The sequence below is a fragment of the Gymnoscopelus braueri genome (assembly GCF_963280865.1).
Source record: "Gymnoscopelus braueri genome assembly, chromosome: 13".
Taxonomy (NCBI): domain Eukaryota; kingdom Metazoa; phylum Chordata; class Actinopteri; order Myctophiformes; family Myctophidae; genus Gymnoscopelus; species Gymnoscopelus braueri.
The window spans coordinates 32,506,634-32,530,799 of record NC_137615.1 but is presented as its reverse complement, the minus strand read 5'-3'; the positions used below and the strand labels follow the sequence as shown (position 1 = coordinate 32,530,799).

Here is a 24,166-nt window from a genome sequence, read left to right as displayed (position 1 = left end):
ACAGCAACTCACGAATCTTGCTGCTGTGTTTGCACATTGTTGTACTTCGCCCAGCAGATATGGGAGTTTTTTGTCATTGGTCATGTTTTCAAAATCTCCGTGTGTGGTTGTAATCTGTGGGAAGTATGTGTCTCTGATGTCTTGATACAATGGACAGACGATTAGGAAGTGTAGCTCGGTTTCCACTTCATTATGTGTGCAGTGGGTGCATAGTCTGTCTTCTCTCGGGATACAGGTCTGCCTGTGACGACCTTTCTCGATCGCAAGACTGTGCTCACTGAGTCTGTACCTAGTTAAGATTTTTCTTTATTATGGGTCGGTCACGGTGCTCAGGTATTCTGCCACTGCGTATTCTCTGTTTAGGGCCAGATAGCATTCTAGTTTACTCTGCTTTTGTGTTGCTTCTTTCCAATGTGTCAGGTAGTTTTCCTTTTGCTGTTTTATAATTTGGTTTAGTCCAATGAGTTTTCTATCTCGTGGCTCTGTTTGTGTTTGTGGCCGAAGTTCCAGCTAGCTGGCTGAGGGGGCATCTCTCTAGAGTTTCGCTGTGTGTGAGTGCCTTATGTCCCAGTCATCCCCACCCTAGCTTCGATCTCCAGGCTTTTATTATTGCTAAGAAAAAAAAACATCCCGGTCTGTGCCACTTGAATCTCCTGGCTTCAGACACACACACACACACACACACACACACACACACACACACACACACACACACACACACACACACACACACACACACACACACACACACACACACACACACACACACACACACACACACACACACACACACACACACACACACACACACATACATACACACACAGGTTACAGAAGCTGTCACTGATCATCAACTTCATGTTCAAATGTGTTGTAGTCTACAGGTAAACACATGATCTACACGCTGTAGGCTAGTTCATATGTCACACTAAACAAAAATGGTGCTAAATAATGCTAAAAGTGGTTCTTTGAATCGTGATTATGTTCTACTAGACTCAGGTTCTGGCCGCTACGCTACCCTCACACCTACGTGGCACCGCATATGTATAAAATCTTCATGAATTCAAGGCTTCATGGAGTGTGAGTGTATAAAATAAGTATTTCTTGGGTGAACTATTCTGTGTCTTGTTCAGGGACACTTTGCTGAGGACTGGGATCGACCTTGGGATTTATGGCTTGTCAGGCAGGCTCTCTAACCAAACCATTCAGCTATGGCCACATCATCAACAGAGATTCTAAGGCAGTTCTACGCTGTAACAGTAAAGGGGAAACCAGCAAAATGAGGAATAATATAATAAAAGACGGTCTTGCTAATAAAGCGTCATGTCTCTAATTTTTTACAATGTATTTGGTATTACCTTTATATTATGGCGAAAAAAGATAGTAGATCCATAAGAGCCAGATAGTTCAGATGCCGAAATTCCTGTGCCGATCGAGGTTCGATCCCATGACCTTCTGGTCTGAAGTCAAGAGCTTTTCCAACTGAGCTATGGGTGGAGCAGACGCATGACATGCAGAAAGTGATATGTTCAACTCCCACCCTCGCCAGGGTCAAAAACTTCAAATTTGAAATCCGAACGTTTATGTAGATGAACGGGTCAAAAATGGAGAAAGTGCAAACACAAGGTTGAAGTTCATCCATTACGGTCATGACAGATCCAGACTGCACCAGCGGTTTGTTTACATTCGACCGCATGGCTCATTTGCATAAGATGTTACCATATTGATTTTATCCCACTGTTGGGTTATGTTTTATATATTTTGTTTAAGACTTACAGTAGGCTGCCTTGCCCCACTGGAATACAGTGACTGATTGATTGATTGATTGATTGAAATTAGGCAAAAGAATGTAAAACAACACAGTTACATTTATAATACTTTTGTCTAAAAGGTCCGACCAAAAAAGTCCTTGCGGACTTGTTTCTGTTGGGGTCCTTGAATTAATTTCATAGACATATATAGTAGAAGTAGAGTATGAATTAATGAAAGTAGAGTATGAATTAATAATACTAGACCATACCCGGTGAAGGGCGCAGGCGAAAGTAGTTGCAAACTTGAAGAGCGTGTAGACGTTGCTTGTTTCTCGCACATGATTTGGCAACGCGCAAAACAAAAGCGAAACCTAACTGCAGCATGCAAACCGAAAGCGAAACCTAACTGACAGACCACGACCCACGACCCAAGACAGACAGAGGTTACTCGGATTATAGGAAGATATATACTGGACCATACGTAAAATGAAGAATACCTTGTGATAGCAAAAGTTGCAGACGGGGCGGAGCTGATGGTGGGCGGAGTTAAACCTTCAACCCCTCCCATTGTGGGCAGGGTCGAACTAGCTACTGTTTTAAGTGCCCAAGGCACCCCGATCCTGGGTATGGGGCTGGTGGAGGGGACCCCCCTCCGCAGAGACCTGGTGGTACTTTGAAAAAATGAACCAGGGGACCAATGAACCAGGGGACCAACCCCCTTTGGGGGTCCCTCTCTACCCAGCCCAAGGCACCCCGATCCTGGGTACGGGGCTGGGTGGAGGGGACCCCCCTCCGCAGGGACCTGGTGGTACTTTGCACTTAAAATATTTTTTGTATTTTTCAAAATGAACCAGGGGACCAACCCCCTTTGGGGGTCACTCTTAACCCAGCCCAAGGCACCCCGATCCTGGGTACGGGGCTGGGTGGAGGGGACCCCCCTCCGCAGAGACCTGGTGGTACTTTGCACTTAGAATCATTTTTGTATTTTTACAAAATGAACCCCTCTATACCCAGCCCAAGGCACCCCGATCCTGGGTACGGGGCTGGGTGGAGGGTACCCCCCTCCGCAGTGACCTGGTGGTACTTTGCACTTAGAAGAATTTTTGGATTTTTCAAAAAGAACCAGGGGACCCCTCTCTACCCAGCCCAAGGCACCCCGATCCTGGGTACGGGGCTGGGTGGAGGGGACCCCCCCTCCGCAGGGACCTGGTGGTACTTTGCACTATTTGGAATTTTTGGATTTTTCAAAAAGAATCATATATTAATATTATAGAGACACAAATATATTATATTATATATTATATATTATTGCGAACACATATTATTAACATTCTGTTAAAACAAACAAATTATCCATAATTCACTAAATAATCACCATTAAGCCTCTTCAAACTTATTTAATAAAACGTTCTGTTAAAACAAACTAATTATCCATAATTCACTAAATAATCACCATGAAGTCTCTTCAAACTTATTTAATAAAATGTTCTGTTTGTATTAATGGGGGAGGGGGGGGGTACCATGAAACAGTTTCGGGGGGAACTTAAAACAGTAGCTAGTTCGACCCTGCCCACAATGGGAGGGGTTGAAGGTTTAACTCCGCCCACCATCAGCTCCGCCCCGTCTGCAACGCTGCAGTCAGGGGTACTTGGGACCCCCAGCGTGGTCAAGAGCCCCCCCTGGGAAAAAATCTCCTGTTATCGAACGGTCTGAGGTTGGCAGGTATGCAAGAGAGTGAGGTTCCATTAACTACCATAAAGAACATAAAGTAAAGCAGGCTAAAATGATTATGTCAACCATAGAGTTAAAAAATAAGGATGTCAACAGGGGCAGGGACATTAGCTGGTATTATTATTATTATTATTATTATTATTTTTATATAAATGCATTTGACTACAAAAGGCAAAAAGTCACGTGACGATCAAGTATTTTGGTCTCATGTTGTTGCCGCGACACCTGCTGGCTGAAAAAAGTCAATGCAGGGCTTTGGCACTGACAACATAATTATTCATAGCATATTTTTATTGTGTGTATATATATTATGTAGATAAATTACTGATAGCATTCTTTCTATGTTGATGGGGAAATGTAAGGTTTGTGCGTGATGAATCTAAAACTTGCCGTACATTTATAGGAAGGGGGGAAACAATAATTGACAATTATGAATTATGAATTCCACTTAATAAACTTACAATATCACTGGTATTCACCGTTCACTTTAGGCTACGGGGTTGGGGAAAGCCATCTAAAACTTAAAATGCAATCAAAAATCCATAATTCAAGTTGCACAAAGACGTGCCTTTTCAACAGACGTCTCTACCCACTGGGCGCACAATACAACAACGCCCAAACGCCGTGCATACGACGTCCGTACGACGTCCGAGTCAGACGTGTGTCGACGTCGTTTCAACGTATTTTTTGCAAAACAGCTGCTGACTGAGGTCTGACTCGGACGTCGTATGCACGGCGTATGCACGGCGTATGGGCGTTGTATTGTGTGTGCCCAGTGGGTAAAGAGATATCTGTTGAGAAGACATGTCTTTTACAACTAATGTGTTTTTTTATACTTATTATATTATATTATATTATATTATATTATATTATATTATATTATATTATATTATATTATATTATATTATATTATATTATTATAAATGATATCACCTCATACAAATGTTAATGTATTATTAATTAACGGGAACAGTTAGGGGTTGGGTGTCTTGCTCAGGGACACCTTTAAATTACAATAACCCTGTGTGTCTGCTTTAATTGGCTGATAAAGCTAATACTAATTAATTAGTAAAACTTTAGCTGGGAAGAGTTCTTTCAGTCATAACCCCCCACCTTTAAATATCAGGTAACAGGGGAAGGACGCAGTCCCCCCCGATGGACCTCCATGTACATTGATGGCATGGGACTTGAACCTGCGAACTGTCTGTAGCAGAGGCAACCAATCAAGCACACCACACCACTGTGCCAACACCTTTGGGCCCTCAGCAGGTGTCTTCTAGTGGTTTTAACTTGCTTTTTTGTATTTTGGCCTTGAAAATGTCAAAGTTCTACAACATTATAATATGGGACAACTGGGATTTTAACATGGAACCCCTGTGTTGAGAGTCTGATCACTGTCCCATTACACCATCTCTCACTGTCTCTCCGCAGAAGTCAGTTAGTAAAGTTGAAATACTCCAGCATTTAAAGCTTCATTATGTAACTTTCCTGCTCGACCCTGCTTTTGCCTTTGAACGCTCTTGAGTTGTTCTTTTGTAGTTTAGCTAGTACAGAGGTTCCAAGTTCAAATCCCAGTCTTTCATTACATACAAAAGAGCGCTTCAACAGTACGAAGAGACATATGATGGGAGTGGCTGAGAGATGGTGTAGTGGTCTAAAGATCAGACTCTCAGCATGGAGATGCCATGTTCAAATCCTAGTCCTTCTATGGTTCATTGCTTTTCACCTTTACTAACTGACTGAAGGCTGACATATAAAAGGACACTTCAACAGTACTAAGAAACATCTGCTTAGAGCCAGTGAGAGATGGGATAGTGATCAGACTCTCAGCACAGAGGCTCCGTGTTCAAATCCCAGTCGTCCCATATTTCAATGTTGTAGTACTTTGACATTTTCAAGGCCAAAATACAAAAAAGCAAGTCAAAAGCACTAGTAGACACCTGCTATGGGCCCAAAGGTGCGTTGGCGCAGTGGTGTGGTGCGCTTGATCTATTGCCTCTGCTACAGACAGTTCGCAGGTTCAAGTCCCATGCCATCAATGTACACAGAGGACCATCGTGGGGACTGCGTCCCTCCCCTGTTTCCTGATAGTTAAAGGTGGGGGGTTATGTCTGAAAGAACTCTTCCCAGCTAGCGTGTTACTAATTAATTAGTATTAGCTTCATCAGCTAATTAAAGCAGACACACAGGGTTATTGAAATTTAAAGGTGTCCCTGAGCAAGACACCCAACCCCCAACTGCTCCTGTCAATTAATAATACGTTAACACTTTTATGAGGTCATATCATTTATAATAATATAATATAATATAATATAATAAGTATAAAAAACTAATTTGCATTTCAACATTCACTAGTAAAGACCACGCCATCAAACCAAACATCGTTTAACGTTCTTTATTTAGAAAAGGAGATGGACCTGTCAGGAAAAGGGATTGGTTATGCATGGATTAGATGATGAAGGGAAGGAGGGGAGGGAAGGAGGGTAGGGAGGAAGGGAGGTAGGAGTGAAGATGAAGGGGGCGATGATGTGTGGACAGGGAGGTGATGATGAAAGGGGTGAGGATGGGGGAGTGATGACGAGGGGCACAAATTATTAAGTGAGGAGGGTAAGTGAAGGATGTAAGGTGTGAGGATGGTGTATGGATGACTAGGATGAGGTGAGCTGAAGGGAGTGAGGAAGGGGAGGAGTGAGGATGATGGTGGCGCATGGGAGATAAGGGGCTCCAGGGGGGTGGAGACCCTGAGTATTTGGCTTGGAGTCTGAAGAGATAGGCGTCCGTCTTGGCAGTAATCTGTGGACACACCATCACTCGAGACCCCCGTCTGGAACCTGAAGACTAGGACAGATCGGAGAGTACAGAAGAAGGGAGGGGAGGGAGGGAGGGGTGCGAAGAACAATGCACGAGTGGCGTGCGGACCTGGCAGGTTTAAATACTCTACGCCTATGGTAGAAGGAGTGGAGTTCAGGGCGGAGAGCGATTCGTTTTTTTTTGCTTTTAGAAGTGTGACTGAGTGGCCCTGTAGTTGAAGAGACAGGTTTTTAAATGTATAAGAAATCTTTAGAAAATGCATATCTACAAGCATATTCTACAACATATTATATGAAGTATATATGGGGCTGAAGTGGTTAATGTACTTGAACTAGAAGTAAATGTATTGAAAATACTCCATTAAAGAAAAATTGCTAAACATTTTAAGTACAGTATTTTAGTTGTACTTAGTTACTTTCCACCACTGCCTGGTGATGCAAGATAATCTTAAAAACGGAACTATGTTGCATTGAGAAATGCATTCATGACATGCATATCACACTAAGTATTAATACCAATCTTGAGATACGTGAAGACAGATAATTCATCTTTATTTGGGTAGAGAATACATCTTGACGGTACAAAAAGAAAGATGCAAAAAACGTAGAGGCATTATTACTAAAAACAGTCCGATTCAAGTATGAAAACAGTCGGTTTTTAAATGCATAAGTTACCGAGGTTAGGTTTCAATAAGGGCACAATGGCCACTTCTAGAGGTGATGCCAATAATAGTCTAAGGGGTGGTGGAGGTAAGTAGTCTGAGCTTTTCTAAAAAATAGCCAATATGCATCTTTTTTATAGTGTAATTTTTAATTAAATAATGTCTTGTAGCAACTTTCATTCTACTGCAACAAGCAAATGGAATGGAATGCACTTTTAAAAGGTATTTTTCGCAAACATATTCCTGTCTGGGATAAGGGACAGCATGTTATGTGCTATGGTCAACAAATGTTAAGGGTCATGCACACCAAGCACTAAAACTATATAAAAACAAGTATACGAGCAGCCACACCGATATTGTTATATTTGTGGTATGGTCTCTGCCATCCAAAATAATATGATTTTCCATATATATATATATATATATAGTGCTTGCCTGGTGTGGACGGCCCATTATTGATAGCAATACTTGGTTGGCCTTCAGACAGGTGCCTGAGAACTAATTGGATTTGACTATGGCGATAGGTGTGATGTAATATACTGAACCATTCTACAGCCAAACATGTCACAAGATATGGGTCTCAGATGACATATGCTTAAACCCATTAAGACCTGGAACGCATCTGTGTCACTTCTTTAATTTGAGCTAAAAAGCATTATTTTACACTTTGGCTATTAAAAAAAATGCAGATATACAAGCTCAGAGCGCGGCACCGAGTGCCGCGCTACAAGCTTGTAGATCTGCTATTTTTAAAAAATCTTGAAAATGTGTGCAAATCTTTGAATAAATATATATTTAAAGCGAACATTTTTAACCCAAATCTTTGCTTCTGGGACCCCCTGGAACAAAATACGGCCAAATACGTATCATTTTGGGGAGCCTTGACATGAAAAAGATTGAGCACCACTGATATAGAAACATACGTTTTTTTTTAGAATACTGTTGGGATTCAGAAGCCATTTGTAGAATCGTCTTCAGGTCTTAATGGGTTAATGTGTGTATCGTGACATGTTCCCTACACTTTTCAAGCTTTGTGAACTAGCAGTCAAACACACACATTCTTATAGCTGTAGGAACCAAGTAGAAACCCTGACCACAGGATGTGTTGTCCCTGAACTGACAGACATGTTCCAAACAACACAGCCTTTTTAGCAGTGCATGTTTAATAGGAGAGCTGATATATTATTAACCTACCAGACTATTGGATTACCTATACAAAATAAAAAATAAAGTAACAAAACTGTAGAGGTGACATAAGTAGTATCATAAAAAGCACACAGAGATAACTACAGGGTTATGAGGTTTTAGAATGGGTGAGGTGTTCAAGGTCTTTCCGTGCCAGGCTGGCTGTATAGTGACATACACATTACTCCAAGGCCATTAAGAATTAAAAGGTCAGTTTCACAGACTCAACTGGCATGGCAAACATGCATGGCAATTTCCATTTTAAGTGGGAAAGAGATAATGTGAAAGTGTGTTTAACCCATTAAAACCAGGAAAGCATCTGTGTCATTTTTCTAGTCAAAAACAGCAGTTCTACAAACTCGCACATCTGCTATTTTGTGAACATTTATTTTGAAAAATCTTGAGAGAACTACTCATTTAGAAGGTCTTAATGGGTTAATGTGGAGGCCTGTTTTAAAATTCAATTCAAATGTAGCAGGATGGTGACCTGGGTCTGTAGTTTTTAGGCTCATCCCCAACTGTCTGCATTGCCTCAGACTGAAGATCTTCACTTTGTGGATGTACAAGACAAGTCATAGTACTTTCTGAGGTTTGTCTGCGTTGCCATGAATTCGGCTTATAACCTGGCGTCCTTAGCCCAGTAAGACCTGGAACGCATCTGTGTCACTTTAGATTACTTGGGCTATTCAAAAATAGCAGATATACAAGCTCATAGCGCGGCACCGAGTGCCACGCTATGAGCTTGTAGATCTGCTATTTTTGAAAAATATTGAAAACATTATTTTTTTTTAAATAAACTGCTAGGATTTAGAAAACATTTTTAAGAATCGCCTCGGGTCTTAATGGGTTAGTCGAGTGATCAGGAAGCAAGCTTGGATAGTGGGGGGACTCTGCGAAGGCCAAGCGGCCGGAGCAGCTGAAGCCCTGGGTCGGCTCGAGGCTCGAGCACCGACAAAGCACCGGCGATGCCCAAGCGGAGACGGCGGTGGCGAGGAGGATGAGCCGGAGGGCCGTAAACAGCGGTCGGCGGCCAGGAGGGGACCAGTCTGCTGCCGACGGAGAAGAACCCACTGGGACCGAGCGGGCATCTCTCCCAAGAGACGGAGAAAAAGTGAGGTTGGACAGAGCTGCTGAGTTCCTGAAAGAAGCCAGGGAGACCAACAAGAATAACACAGGTGACGAGGATGGCATTAGAGATCATCAACTGTGCCAACGCCGATGGCATCGCTGCTCTTCATCAGGCTTGTATAGATGGCAGTATGGAGATGGTGTCGTTTCTTTTGGGGCAAGGTGCCAACGTGAACCAGGTGGACAGTGAGTGATGGACGCCACTGCACGCTGCAGCCCTCCTGCGGAAACCTGGACATTTACAGATTTCCATTCGCAGCAGGGTGCATCTCTCTCTCTCCGGACGAGCACTGAATCCCTCCTTCAGGAATATACACTTAGACTGCGATGGTTGGACGCCCGTTGCATACCGGCTGAACTGTGCAACATGGAAGCCCGCATAACCTGTTAGATAGAGAGCCTACACGGGCTGAATGTATGTTCATTTTTACGTATCTACGACGTAAATGACCCGCTCGACAGGTTGAGCCACAGGACCAGGCATAATGCACATCTGTAAAAACTTTAGGAAAACTGATCAGAGACCTCTGGTCAAGTCATAGGACCACACAAGCAGAGTCAAAAGGTCAGCATTCACATTATGGAATACTGTACTTCACGCCCCGGTTCTGTGTTAAAGTGTAAATGTATCAGACTAATGGAAAGGGGGGGGGGGGGGGGTCAACTGACTTTAAAATTGCCCTCCCAGCACTGGGACTTGTATGAGAAGTCCAATTTGTCAACATGGGGCAACCACAGGCAACACTTTATGGGTCCCAAGACTAATGTTTAGAATTTATCACAGTGAAGGGCTCGACAATGACATCATAGAGAATACTGAAGGAGGAGTGGCTTATTGATGTCCTCAGAGGGGGTGAAAGACATTGGTCTGGCCTCAGCATACGTTTGGTACCCTGCTATCACAGTGTGTGCATGTCACTGTCCACTTCTTCCTTCTCTGTCCCAAGACTGTATCTAGCAGACATTTCATGAGCAATTGCCTAAAGTAAATGTACCCTCAAACCAGGTCGAATGATCGTCTTTGGTGACTTTTTTTTAATAAACCAACTGATAGCATCAAAATCAGGCAAGCTCGCATAATTTTAAAACAAAAAAACTAGAATTAACTTAATTACTGAAACAGGGAACCGATTTAACCTCCAAATGTTTCCTCCAATAGTTTTGTGTGGACCAACTGTTGAATTTGACATTGAATGTGACTTGAATTTCATTCAAATCCCCATAACCTGATTCAATCATATTTCAAATACAGAATGTTGACAACAGAATGCAATTTCGCCTCAATCCCCACCCCAAAAAAAAAACAAAAACAAAAAAAGAAACTGCTACTTCTCCTTCCCACATTCGCTACAGACATAGCTATCATAGAAGTCCTGTCTTTAAAAAAAAAAGCTTGCTGCACTGCTGCTCCACCCTTCAGTGGAATAGTTTGGAAAACAAAACAAAAAAAAACCTGCAGTACAGAATACAGATGCAGGATAGTGACAACAGTGTGAGTTTTGGGGCTTGAGTGGGGGACTTCTATAATAGCTATCACTATACAGCTCTACCTGACTTGGGGTTTAAAAATGGCCAGCTACTATATTATGCCAGTGGTTCTCAAAGTGGGGTTCAAGGACCCCCAGGGGGTCCTTGAGGAGTTAAGAGGTCTGTAACACCGAGTGTACAAATGGAACCACAAATGGACCCATTTTCCATTTGCACACTCTCAAGAGTTAAATGAGGACTTTACAGTCTAGATTGGGGTCCCAGAGATGGACGTCGTGTTGAACTGGGGGTCCTTGAAATAAAAAAAAACGTTTGAGAAACACTGTTTATTATGCCATAGGCTGTGCTGGCTGGCTGGGTGGCGGGGGAGGTGGCGGGGGAGGCGGCGGTGGCGGTTGCGCCGGAGGCGGTGGGGCTGGTTCTTCTGGTGCAGGGGCAGGGGGAGGTGGAGGGGGGGCCGCGGGCGGGCTAGGACTCACCACCACCGAGCTGGGCTCCTTGGCCACCGGGGGGTCCGGGAGAGGGACCGGAGGAGGAGGAGGAGGAGGTACGGATACGGAGGTGTTGCTGTTGTCGGAGGAGGAGGAGGAGGAGGAGGAAGGGGTCCCCGTGCTGCTGCTGCTGTTGTCGTTGCTGGGGGCGTCGCCCATAGTGGTGGTCTCCCTGCTGGGGGGGTTGCTGGGGGGCGGGGCCGGTTTGTCAGAGGGGGAGGAGGAAGAATGGGGGGGTTCGGACGGAGGGCCAGTGGGTGGTGGTGGCGGCGGTTGTTGTTGTTGTGGTGGTGGTGGTGGTGGAGGTGGTGGAGGAGCAGCAGCCTGGGGTGTGGTGGAGGGCTCTGCAGGCACTGCCTCATCTGTGAGAGGACAGAAATGGAAGGAGGAAGAAGAAGTAGTAGAGAGGAGGAAGGAGACACAGGGTGTGTCAGTTTCTTTCAACATCACTGGATTTCAAGCGTACTGATTACCATGGTGATTATAGTCGGGAGTTTTTTCACTAGATTTTATTTGGTTCCCATTCAAATGTAATTAGTGTTTTAATCCTGAAACATTGTTTAACCCATTAAGACCTGAGGCCGCTTCTAAAACATTTCTAAATCCTAACAGTTTTTCGGGAAATCTTTAAAAAAAAATCATTTTCACGATTTTTCAAAAATAGCAGATCTACAAGCTCATAGCGCGGCACTCGGTGCCGCGCTATGAGCTTGTATATCTGCTATTTTTGAATAGCCAAAGAAATCTAAAATGACACAGATGCGTTCCCGGTCTTAATGGGTTAAAAAAAAGGATGCCTTTGTTTCTCCTTGATAGCTACTGCTAGTCGACTGCTCGACTCTAGATGGGGATGGGACGTGAACAGCACCATCTAGTGGCTTAAGGAGTTACCTCCCGCAGAACAATCTGAAAACACCATTCGCCATTCTATACTTTTTACTTTTTTCAGTTATATATATAATTTTCATATTTCAGACAGTTATTTGTTTATAAATATATTTCATTGCTGGTTAACATTTTTGTTTACCTTGCCAATTACATATAAATATGTCATTTGTTTATTTACAATACATATACACAGTATGTACTGTATGCATGCACGTGTTTGTGCATATATATCCACCTGTCTCCATTGGTGTTGGCATGTCCTCCTCTTTGCTCCCTGAGGTTGAGTTGGCTGCAGCACTAGCGTTAGCGATGCTCTGTTCTAGGCTGCTGCTGCTGTTAGCAGCAGCCTTGTTCGCAACCTCCTGATGTTGCTGCTGCTGCTGCTGCTGCTGCTGCTGCTGCTGCTGTTGCTGCTGCTGCTGCTGCTGTTCCTGAGCCTGCTGGGCAGCTTTCTCAGCCTGTTCGGCCGCCTCGCGCTCCCTCTCCTCCGCCCGGCGCCTGGCTGCCTCCTCTGCAGCAGCCATCTCTGCAGCCAGCTTCTCCATGTCCACCTCCACCTTCTGGCTGCAAAGCTGGACACGGATTAGATTGGATAGGATTAGAGTAGATCTCACTTTTTGTCGTCCCAGTGGAGAAATGCAACAGTAGCCTAGATCAGTGGTTCTCAAACTTTTTCATGTCAAGGACCCCCAACTTGACACTTGTTAGCCCGCGGACCCCCATTTGAAAAGATATGCCAGGGACCCGCATAAGAGAAGGTTTTTACAGCTCTAGCAGTGATTCGAAAACCATTTTAATTTCAAGGACCCCAAGTTGGACAGGCATTAGGCTACGGACCCCCATTTAATGGCATTTCTATCTCTGGGACCCCAATGTTAATTTAACTCTGAGAGTGTACAAATGGAACCATTTGGTTCCATTTGTACACTCTCACTGTTACAGACCCATAAGGTGTCCATTTGGTTCCCAACTGCCCATAATTTAGCTGGGGACCCCCTGGAACTCCCTCAAGGACCCATGGGGGTCCCTGGACCCCACTTTTGGCCTAAACAATACAAACTAAATAACTAATGCATGCATCAAACCAAAATAACAATCTCACAGGAAACGCATCCTCCTTTAGCTGTGCCTGTGTTCAACTGACATCTCAATTTAGAACGTACAATAGGGAGTAAATTGTACCCGTTTGAGTTCAGTGTTGAAGGAGTCTGTGGTCTCCAGGAAACGTCTCTTCTTGTCCTGGTGACGATCTTCAATCTGCAGCAACTCTGCCTCTAGCTTCCTCTGAAATATCAGGCACAAGTGAGAAACGGCGTTTCTTCAAACTAGAGGCAAGGGAGTTAAAAAGGTTAAATGCGCTATTGGTAGGGGTGTGCCGATATATCGTCCCGCGATATATCGCGATACGTTTTCGTGACGATATGTATCGTTTTGGAGAAAAAAAAATCGTAAAAAAAAAAATTTTTTTTTTTTTTTTTTTACAATAATAATAATCAGGCATGCAAACAGAGGTGAAAACGGTGACAACATGTTGTTTTTTTTCGGGTCAGGTGTCACAATATTGCCCTATTTGGATTCAAAACGGCTATTGTAGCTGAAAAGCTACAAGTTTGCGTCTGAATAATGCAAAAACTGAATATTTGTTTGCATTTTTTCTCCCCCATATATTTTCATAATAAAAAAGTGCGTATCGTATCGTATCGAAATCGTATCGAAGTTGTGAGCCAAATATCGTATCGTATCGTTTGGTGAAATTAGTGTATCGGCACACCCCTAGCTATTGGGCCACATCTTTCCACTAGGTTCACCTGGTCAGTCTATGTCATGCAAAGGGCAGGTCTTCCTGATATACTACTACAACAAGGTGGGTATTATGCTCTAAGTAGGCGTTATAAGGGTGTGTGTGTGTGTGTATGCCTGTCTGCTGGGGACCTACCTGGTGAACCATGAGTGACTGGACCTGTCTCTTGAGAACCTGCATGCGAGCAGTGGTGACCACAGAGCGCACGTCTGGAACCACAATCTCACTCAGGATGTCGCTGATGAGTCGGTGGTTCCTCTGGAAACGAGCCGCAGCCGTGTGCTTCACCGAGAAACCATCATCATAGTCTGTACAGGGGAGGGGAAGGGAAAGGGAAATAAAGAGAGGACATGGGGTGGTTGGCTCAATTATGAAGATTTGTTTTTGTCAGACTTGATAAGAGTTTTTTTTTATCCAACTTACTAATACTGATTAAGCAATACAAGGTCTTACGGCCATTCCACACCAAGCACAATAACTGTAACTATAAAGAAAATGATGTGAGCATCAGCATGTTGTCATTATAGTGTGACTCCACTTAAGTAAAAAAAAAAGATACATTTACAGTCATAGTTTCCGTGCTTTGTGTGGCCGGCCCAATATTCTACGGCTGGACAATATTCTTCACCAAGTATTGAAAGTAATTTACATAGTGTATGTGATGTTCCACAAAATACTGCATATGTATCAAAGGAAGAGAAACTCACTCCAGGTGGTTAAGTAAGTACTATTGTGCGGGACATGAAGAAAGTGAACCATTATTATGTACCATCAGGGTCTTCAGCCGGCTGGATGCTCATGTAGGGCTCTCCCTTGTCCATGCGAGTCTGTCTCTGTCTGCTCTCCTCCTCCATGGCCGCCTCGGCTCGATTCTTGGCGTTGACGTAGGCCAGGTAGGCTGGGGAGTTGTGGTAGGCCTTCAGGTTGTCATTGTACTCAATCTGAACGATGGAAGGAAACGCACAGATCAGTGTTATGGGAGGTGGACAGGGTTGCCAGATCTGCTTATTATAACTTCCCCGCAAGATTTTATTTGAAAATAGCCGATCTACAAGCTCACGACACGTCGTGAGCTTGTAGATCTGCTATTTTCAAATAGCTGATGTATATGTTAAAGTGCTCATGTGGCCCATAGTCGCTTCTTTTGGGCTGGTTTTCCTAGACCTGGTTGCTTGTTTCTCTCATAGAATCTGGCAACACTGGAGGTGGATGAGATCAATAAAGGGAGATTCTAGTTTTAAAGTGTTCAGACTTTACTGGACCATTGTCAACATGGTAACATTCTAATTATGAACCATTGTTAAAAATACCTTTTTATAATGCAAAGTTTATATACAGTATACCCACTTAAGCTGTGTGTATCAGAGACCTGTAAAGTAAGGGGGGGGGAAGCCCTAACCGCTTTTAGCTTGTCCTGTTGTCAAGTTGGGACATTAGAATTAATTCACTCCATATATTTGGAGTCACTCCTATTGGTCGGTGGAGCTCTGAAGTAACACTACATTAAGATATGGTTGAAATTGTTCCCAACGTGATAAAGAGAGGTCCCTGAAACTGTTACTTTAACTGGTTTCTGGTCAGGGCCACAACTTGCAGCTCACCTTCTCAGCCTCATATTCGTTCAGGTAGTCCTGCTTCTCTTCGTCCGTCAGGTCCCTCCACATCCCTCCGATGATCTTTCCGATCTCCCACAACTTCAGGTCTGGGTTGGATGCCTTCACCTGGTCCCATACCTGACGTACACACGCACACAAAGATAGCACACGGACAGGTCAATACAGGAGCCTTGAAACCAAACGAAAATCTAAGTTGTGGTCACTACAGGAGAAAGAAGAGGAAAACTGGGAAAATGGTCAGATTTATAGACCAGTAAAAGGAAGGAAGCACGAAAAGGAGGTACACATACAAGGGAGTGGGCTAAGAACAAGGAGAGGTCAGCAGTTCAAAAGAACGGGAGGGGGAGGGGGGGGGGGGGCACTGAGAATTCACTTCAAACTAGCCATCACAACAGAGAGGAAGATGAGATAAACAGGAGAACAGAGAAGGAGGAACGATGTGTTCCGGTTGAGGACGGCGGCGGTGGTGTCGCGAGACAGCTGTCTCCCAACCTCTAACCCTATGACCCTTCACCTCAGGGCCAGAGTCACAGACAGGGGCTGTGAAACCTTGGGGATCCGAGGCCAAGGGCATTTTCTTTTGGGGAGGGGGTTGTTAACAGGGGGGGGGCCTCCCCCTACAAACCTACAACTCGTTTGAGGGGGTTCTGGGTAGTTGGGAGCTAGGTTGGGTGGGTAGGTAGGTGGTTGGTTGGTTGGATGGAGTAACTCCACCTGAGACAAGCAGTAAAAGCAGACACCGTGGGTGGGTGTCTTACCTTCCTGCTTACCTTCCGGCTGTACCGCATGTAAGGCATCAGGGGCTTGTCTGGAGGTTTGGGGGGCTTTGGCACAGTGACGCCCGTGGCGTTCTGTAGAGAGAGACAGAGAGAGAGAGAGAGAGAGCGTTTGAGTAAGGTAAGATGAGAACAGGGAAAGAAGAGCGAGAGGGGAATGGAGAACAGGGGAGAAAACAGGGGTTATAAACAAAAACAACACACATACGCATATGCAGCATTTATTTCCATTGATTAAATAAAAATACTAGCACTCAAAATGTAACTAAAAAGTTTCATGGAAACAGAAGGGGACATTTGAGACATTGACAGTACAACGCAGTGCCATGGCTTGACCTACTTTCGGGAACAGTTACACGAACACTAGAACGGGCCAAAAGACCAGATCTCCCCAGTTTTGTTGGTGCTGGCTCAGACGGAGAGAACACAGACAGGTACTGTGGCGGGCAGCCGTGCCAAGTCACAAGCCTTGGATGACAGAAGGCAAGGGCACACCAACAGCCATCGTGTCCTTCCAAATGGTTAAGGCCGAACCATACTAGATATATGGACACACTTGTATTTGATGAAGAAAGTTCAGGAGCCCCACACAATAAGGAGCTCTATTTCTAGAGTGCAGATTTTTTTTTTCTCCCTCAAATACCAAAATATACCCAACAACTTCATTATTTTGCCATGCGGGTCAGGGGTCCTGAGTAGACAGCTCCTCTCATTTGCATCTCAACACTGAAAAGCAGTTTCCTCACAGACACAAGATGCCAGGTAGACGAAGAGGATCCGTGGCTTATTGAGACACAGCTGGAGGAGGGGGTGCATGGGGGGGGGACTGATGAAAAACTTCTGTCAACAATTGCAGCATTAAGGTTAGAACTGGCCATGCAGTGTGGCTACAGCTTACTATTGACATGCCGTTCTGCTTCCAGTCCAAATGACATTACCTGCTTGCTAAATCACTTTTAACATTCAAGCAAGTTGCAGCCAATCTTTTATCAATTAATATGATAATATGACAAGGCCCGAATTGCTGGCCTAGCGGTCCGGGCCCTTAAGACCCTAATGTAGCCTGGCGGCGAATTGCGGGTTCGAGTCCCGTTTCCGACGATCTTTGCTGCATGTCTCTCCCCATCTCTCTCCCCGTTTCCTGTCCATCTCTACTATAGACTATAAATAAAGGCAGAAAAGGCCCAAAAGAAATCTTGAAAGACAAAACAAAAAAAGCTAAAGAATAAATATGACATGTGATAAACACCAGCCAATGGCAAATATATTTTGGGTTGCTAATGTAACAACCCAAGTATTTTTATATTTTATTCATGTTATAATAATCGCGTTAATCAACGCAGTGCATGACATAAAATCAAAGAACTAATAATTGGTTGTTTGATAATCATGACAACCACTTATAGAGCAATATTTCACTGCAAAATGTTCCATGTTATATCTTCCATGGAACATGTACATGAAACAGTGTGAATGGACGTGAAGTGGAGCAGAAGGCCACAACAAAGCTACCAGGGTGGTGCATTCAGCGTCAAACTTTGTGCTGACTTTGACCTGGGAAGCTGAAGGTGACTCTTTCCACATAAGTTCATGGGGGCAGCTGATGCCCTGATCATTAAGTGAAATTCAGTTCTCTCGTTTTGGCAAGGTACTGATGGTAACTAAAGCCAAATCCACCACCTACAGTCTCCCATCTCATTACTGTGACTACTACCACTTTTGCTGCTCTGAAGCATCATGACATCTTTACTCTATATCCTATTTTCCCATTTTATCCTGGTATTTAACTACCATCGACCCCTCACCGTTTTCTTTTTCTCCCTCTTCCTTCTTCACACCATCCCATCATCTCATCACCCCGCTTTAACCTTTCCGACCATTATTCATGAGCCATCTATTCCCACATCATCTCATCTCCTTGCATACCACTCCATTTGTAATTCAGAGTATTATTACACTGCATACAGCTCTAACTATTTTAATCCAGCGTTTAAAAAGGTCCATTCCACTGGCAAAAGTGCAAATGTGGCATTTGGGTGGAATACTAGGCTAACAGTACACATAATGATTATTGAAGATAGGGGTCTACCTTCACCGCCAATTATTTCATAGACCTAAAACTTGGATTCACATGCATTGTTGGATTCAGGCATGATATCAAGCCTAAATTAGAATTAATATAATTGTGGTTTCATTATTTTGTCGCACCTTCCTTGCAGCACCCAACTGTTCACCCAAACACAAACATGTACTGTACAGGGAGATTGCAGACTAGCTAGCCAGCAGCAAGAAGCTAATTTGATTCTGTACAAAATCCACAAGCTGAACTTTCACGACAAGTGTATCTTTTATTGGGAAAGCATCGAACTGCTCCATTTGATCCAGATTTAATTAACTATTTAATGAACTAGGTGAGCCAATGTTAATCAAGCAATCAAGCTGACAATCAACTCCCAGTTGTGAATGACACCCTTATCAATGTGCTTGGTGAAGCAGAAATGTCTAACAAAATGTGTTTGTTTTTTTTGTGTGAATATTAAGCCAAAAAATATTTTGATAGAATTGATGCACTCGACATACTGGATTTTAAGCCAATGGAATGGGTCTTTAAGAACCACCCACTCCACTCCCCACTACCACATTTTCCTCTTTCCCCTCCCTCTGCTTTTTCCATCCCTCCTTCCATTCATTACCCTGCTGGAACCTGGAGCGGTCCCTCCCAGCCGGAGGTTGTTGTAGGCCAGATGGCTGTAAGGGTTGTAGCCCACAAACCCTGGGGTGGAAGGCATTTGCTGATGGAAGACAAATGAGACAAAACACGAATGAGAAATGGCTCACAAACAAGAGGAGGGAAGAGGAATAAACATGTAAATAAAAGAAAACAAAACAAAAAAAATAAACATGAAAAATAAAGTTGTTTTTTTTCCTTCTTGTTTGTAATGGTTTGCATAATGTCATGTCATCATGCAAGGCAAAATAAGCAGGCGGCTGGCTGGCTGGCATTCAGGATGAGTGCACAACAGAGTGAACATTGCAGCTAGGACAGGGTCATGCAGAAAGCTTGAAAATGAACGAGGGTTTTTTGGTTTGACAAAAGGCGAGGTTTGGAGCCAACCCTGCGGCATTGCATTTCCATGTCAAAGTTTCACTGTGTTGTGCCCTGCTGCTGAATGCAAGGCCGCTGGAAGTAAAAACGTAACACGTCGAGCATGTTTTCTTGCCTATTAACATTATAAAAGGAAATATTTGAAATCAAAAGATTTAACCCATTCAATCCGGAAACGCATCTGTGTCATTTTAGATTTTAGCTATGGCCATTATTTTATACTTTGACTATTCAAAAATAGCAGATATACAAGCAGATATAGAGCTTGTAGATCTATTTTTGAAAAATCATGAACATTTGTGCAAATCTTTGAATATATATATATTTTTTTAAAGCAATTTTTTTAAACTCAAATCTTTGCTTCTGGGGGCGGTCCTTGGAACTAAATATTTTGAGATGGGGGTCCGCGACCAAATACATATCATTTTGGGGGTCCTTGACCTGAAAAGGTTTGAGCACCACTGATATATATATAGCAACATACGTCATACAGAAAACTGTTTTCGAAGACATTTGTAGATGCGTTCCCAGAATGAATGGGTTAACCTCATCCATGACTGGAACGGTTTTGAAGTGGTGATATGACAGGAAATGGAAGGAATACAAAGACGTGAAAGTCTCATGGTCGGGGGGGGCTGAAAGAGATTTGTGGCTCACTATATGAGGAAAGATGTGGAGGACTAACATGGCTTTTAGCCATTATACCACACATGGGCAACTGGTGGCCCCCACCTTCACTTAACTCTTTCAGTGCCATTCTTATTTATGGCAGTTTGGTTCTGAGTGCCACAGCCAAAATGCATTGTAAAAAAAAAAGTGCTTAGGAGCCGAGATACAGCCTTTTTCAGTAAGAAGTTAAACAAGAAGTGAATGGAGCAGCAAATCTTCAAATCATCATATCTTGGGTTCTGAACCTTTTTTATGTATTTTTTTAAATTATTTTTTTATCATTTTTATGACGTCTTAGACGTCATGTGGCGCTCAAGGCCATGACGTCTTAGACGTCATGTGGCACTGAATGAGCTGTTACAATTCCAAACGTGTGACGCGTTTTGAGCTTGCAGATCTGCTATTTTTGCTACTTTTGTGTGACATGTGGAAATAGTTGCCCACCCCTGCATTATACCCAAGAAGTGCTAAGATTCCTGAAAAGCAGTGTGGTGTACTTACTGTTGTGGGGGCAGGGGGAGGGGGAGGGGCATATGATGGCCGTTCTGCAGGAGAACAAAAAAACAACAAAACAAAACATTTAGTGTCAACTGTCAAAAGGTTGTTTTATTTCTGCTTGGTTTAGGGACAGTTCAGAACACATTGTATTGGCTTACAAAAACAGATCTCGATCTCCCATTTAGCCCTAAGTAAAGTAGAGAATAGGTTGACGATCAACTTGATGAGTTCAAGTAATGATCATTCATATTTCCTCATATAAAACACATAACTAAAAATTTAGATAAAAAAGGACTAGGTGATTCATAAAATCCTAATGTTTCAGCCTTTTTAATATTTGCAACACTTAGAATTAAGGATGATTCTTTTTACATTATACGTAGCATTTGCACATTTACTTACTTGACATCTTGGAAGATGGATATGCAGTTTAAGCTATTTCCATCACAGGAATCTGGAACAAAACACAATAATAAAAGGTTACATATATCGGACACAGAAAAAGATAACCTCCAGCCACTTTACACGTGTCATAATCACTTGGATAATTCCAAAGGACACAGGAAAGGTGGGCACTAGGGACATCTGGGCACCTCGATGTAAAATTGTCTATTTGGTCCAAAATGTTAAAAAATAATATTTGAAAATTTGTCTTAAGTAATGTAAAGTATACACATGATGTGAACATGCACGGTACATCATTATCATACTTAATTGTATCCTTCAACTTATTGTTTATGGCCCAAAATAATTGATATACAGGTTTTGTAGCAATTGTAGAATTATTAGACTTTAATTGTCGAATGTTTAAGCATGTTCCAATTATGTATTGTATCCTTTATAAACATTTTCCAAATATTTTATTTAACATTTTGGACAAAATAGCCAATTTTACATGGAGGTGCCCAGATGTCCCTAGTGCCCACCTATCCTGTTACCATTCCGGATAGACAAATTAATATGTAACCCTTGACAGCATACAAGGGAACCAAATGGACCCTTACCAGTGTTGCCATGTCCACTTATTACAAGCGACTTTGGGCTTGTTTTTCTGTTAAGTTGCTTACCGGTAATTTGGGCTTGTTTCCTAATGTTGTTTATAACCCAGTAGCCCTAGAATGTCTGTGATCTTACATACATTTCAAGTATTCCAAATACACAGTCATAGATCTCTCTCGGTCCCCCACTGTGTAGTGCCCATCTGCGCGGCCATAAAAGTGCTCTAAACTCCGTCTGTACTCACCCAATAATTAATTCCTAAGACGTGGAGTCATATTTTGTCCTCTAGTTTCATATCCATGTGAAAGTTCTGCCAGAAAACGTGTGTTTAGTCAAATATCTCCACTTATTCACGAGCTGCACACGGACGAGTTCTGTGCGACGCGAGGGGCCAGGAATGATTGCAGCACTGAATATACGTAACTTCCTTAAGGACGCACAAATGTTTGGGACACACAATTGACAGGTGCTTGTGATTGGTGCGGGGTAATGAATCATCACCTGCCAATTGTGTGTCCCAAACATTTGTGCGTCCTTAAGGAAGTTACGTATATTCAGTGCTGCAATCATTCCTGGCCCCTCGCGTCGCACAGAACTCGTCCGTGTGCAGCTCGTGAATAAGTGGAGATATTTGACTAAACACACGTTTTCTGGCAGAACTTTCACATGGATATGAAACTAGAGGACAAAATATGACTCCACGTCTTAGGAATTAATTATTGGGTGAGTACATACGGAGTTTAGAGCACTTTTATGGCCGCGCAGATGGGCACTACACAGTGGGGGACCGAGAGAGATCTATGACTGTGTATTTGGAATACTTGAAATGTATGTAAGATCACAGACATTCTAGGGCTAATAACCCAGTGGTTCTCAAACATTTTCATGGCAAGGACCCCAATATTCAAAAATCATCTTTTTTTCCTACCCAAGATTATCCCCCATTTTTCTTTGATGAATATAGCAGATCTTTAAGCTCACAATGCGACGCGTTGTGATCTTGTAGATCGGCTATTTTCAAATAGCCATAGCCTAGTCGCTTCTTTTGGGCTGGTTATCATAGACCTGGTGGCTTATTTCTCTCTCAAAATCTGGCAACACTGACCCTTACAGGTCCATTTGGTTCCCTTTGAACACAGTCGAGAGATTCGTTAAATCACTCATTGTACAGCGTGTATAAATGAATGAAGTGAGTGAGTATCCTCCAGCATGGCCTACTAGCTAGTTATAACAAAAGGGGCTTAAGCCGGCGTTGAACTTCCATCTAATTGTTTAACAGGAATGCATTAAAATCTTTTATTTCCAAACAGATAAGTAACGTAAGTGTCATTTCCACGACGTGGTCCGTCGACATAACAGATTTAACGTTAAATGGTGGTGTGTGTGTTTGGGACAACGGTATAAGTGCAGCAGCTGCTACCAAGGCTAGCCTCGCTTCATCAGGCTTTCCGCAGAACCTGTGGGAAACCTGGTTTCTATTGTGAGTCAACCATTGAGATCCGGTCTAGAGCCCGCCTACTGTATCCGGTTATTTACACGCGCACACACATGCAAGAAACGTTTCCGTATCCGGTACAGAACACAGACCGGATCAGCAATGTGCAAAGCAACTTCATCCCACCAGTCTCCTGCTAGGCTAAATGAACGGCTGCTTTGGCTTCCTTGCATGAGCAGCGTTAGCTGGTCAACGTTAACCTTGCTTAGAACCGAACCTGACGGCAAAAACACACTTATTCTCATATAGTAGTAGGTGTTAAAATCTGCGCGCTGAGACGGCAGGCGGATGCAATAATAAATACATTAATATTGTAAATGAAATGTGACTGTACACCTACTTTAACCCTCCTTTGTTCCCACGACGCGCCTGTTTGCGCTCTGCACTCTATACTGACGGGTTGCCAGATTCTGTGAGAGAAATAAGCAACCAGGTCTATGAAAACAAGCCCAAAACAAGCGACTAGGCTACGGCTATTTGAGAATAGTAGATCTTCTATTTTCAACAAAAGAATAGATAATTTTGGAACATTTTTAAGCATTTTAACAACACAAATCTTGTATGGGGCGGAGGGGGTCTCTGGCACAAACATATTTTCAGATGGGGGGTCTGTGGAGGAATACATATTAATTTGGGGGTCCTTGACATGGAAATGTTTGAGAACCACTGGTTTAAAGAACAGGAAACAAGCCCAAATAAGCAACTACACTGTAGAAACAAGACCAAAAAACCGCAACCCACAACTACCAATATTTACAAGCAACTTTACAGAAAAGCAAGCCCAAAGTCGCTTATAATAAGCGGACATGGCAACACTGGCTCTGCACTCAATACTGACGGGTTGCCAGGTCCTGGTGTCATTATCGCCCCAGATCATACTTCACTTTCTCCCGCCGACAGTATCCATTAGAGATGCGCGGATGGGTTTTTTTGTCACCCAAATCCGCGTTAACAAGTTCATTATCCATCCGCCATCCACCCGCGGTACTTATATCATCCTATTTATAGATCCGCACCAACCGCACCAAATAATTGTTATTTTCCTGATGTTAGTTTTCTTATAAACAGTGTT

General features: G+C 43.2%; 1 protein-coding gene across 3 annotated transcripts; it reads right to left on the bottom strand.

Annotated features, from left to right (window-relative positions):
* Positions 1-10,274: 10,274 nt before the first annotated feature.
* Positions 10,275-23,494, bottom strand: LOC308098478 (SWI/SNF-related matrix-associated actin-dependent regulator of chromatin subfamily E member 1-like). 3 transcript variants are annotated; one of them, XM_080446854.1, is made up of 12 exons: positions 23,435-23,494; positions 21,003-21,054; positions 20,604-20,647; positions 19,021-19,119; positions 16,310-16,402; positions 15,537-15,668; positions 14,705-14,876; positions 14,071-14,243; positions 13,317-13,418; positions 12,563-12,706; positions 12,370-12,523; positions 10,275-11,608 (listed from the first exon to the last, which is right to left on the bottom strand). In XM_080446854.1, the coding sequence occupies exons 2-12, from the start codon at positions 21,007-21,009 to the stop codon at positions 11,085-11,087; spliced, it is 1,644 nt and encodes a 547-aa protein (XP_080302980.1). In that variant the 5' UTR covers positions 21,010-21,054; positions 23,435-23,494; the 3' UTR covers positions 10,275-11,084. The 3 variants fall into 3 exon arrangements, with proteins under 3 accessions (XP_080302980.1, XP_080302978.1, XP_080302979.1); XM_080446852.1 differs by having other exon boundaries at positions 12,370-12,706; XM_080446853.1 differs by having other exon boundaries at positions 12,370-12,706; positions 16,322-16,402.
* Between the last annotated feature and the right edge of the window lie 672 nt (positions 23,495-24,166).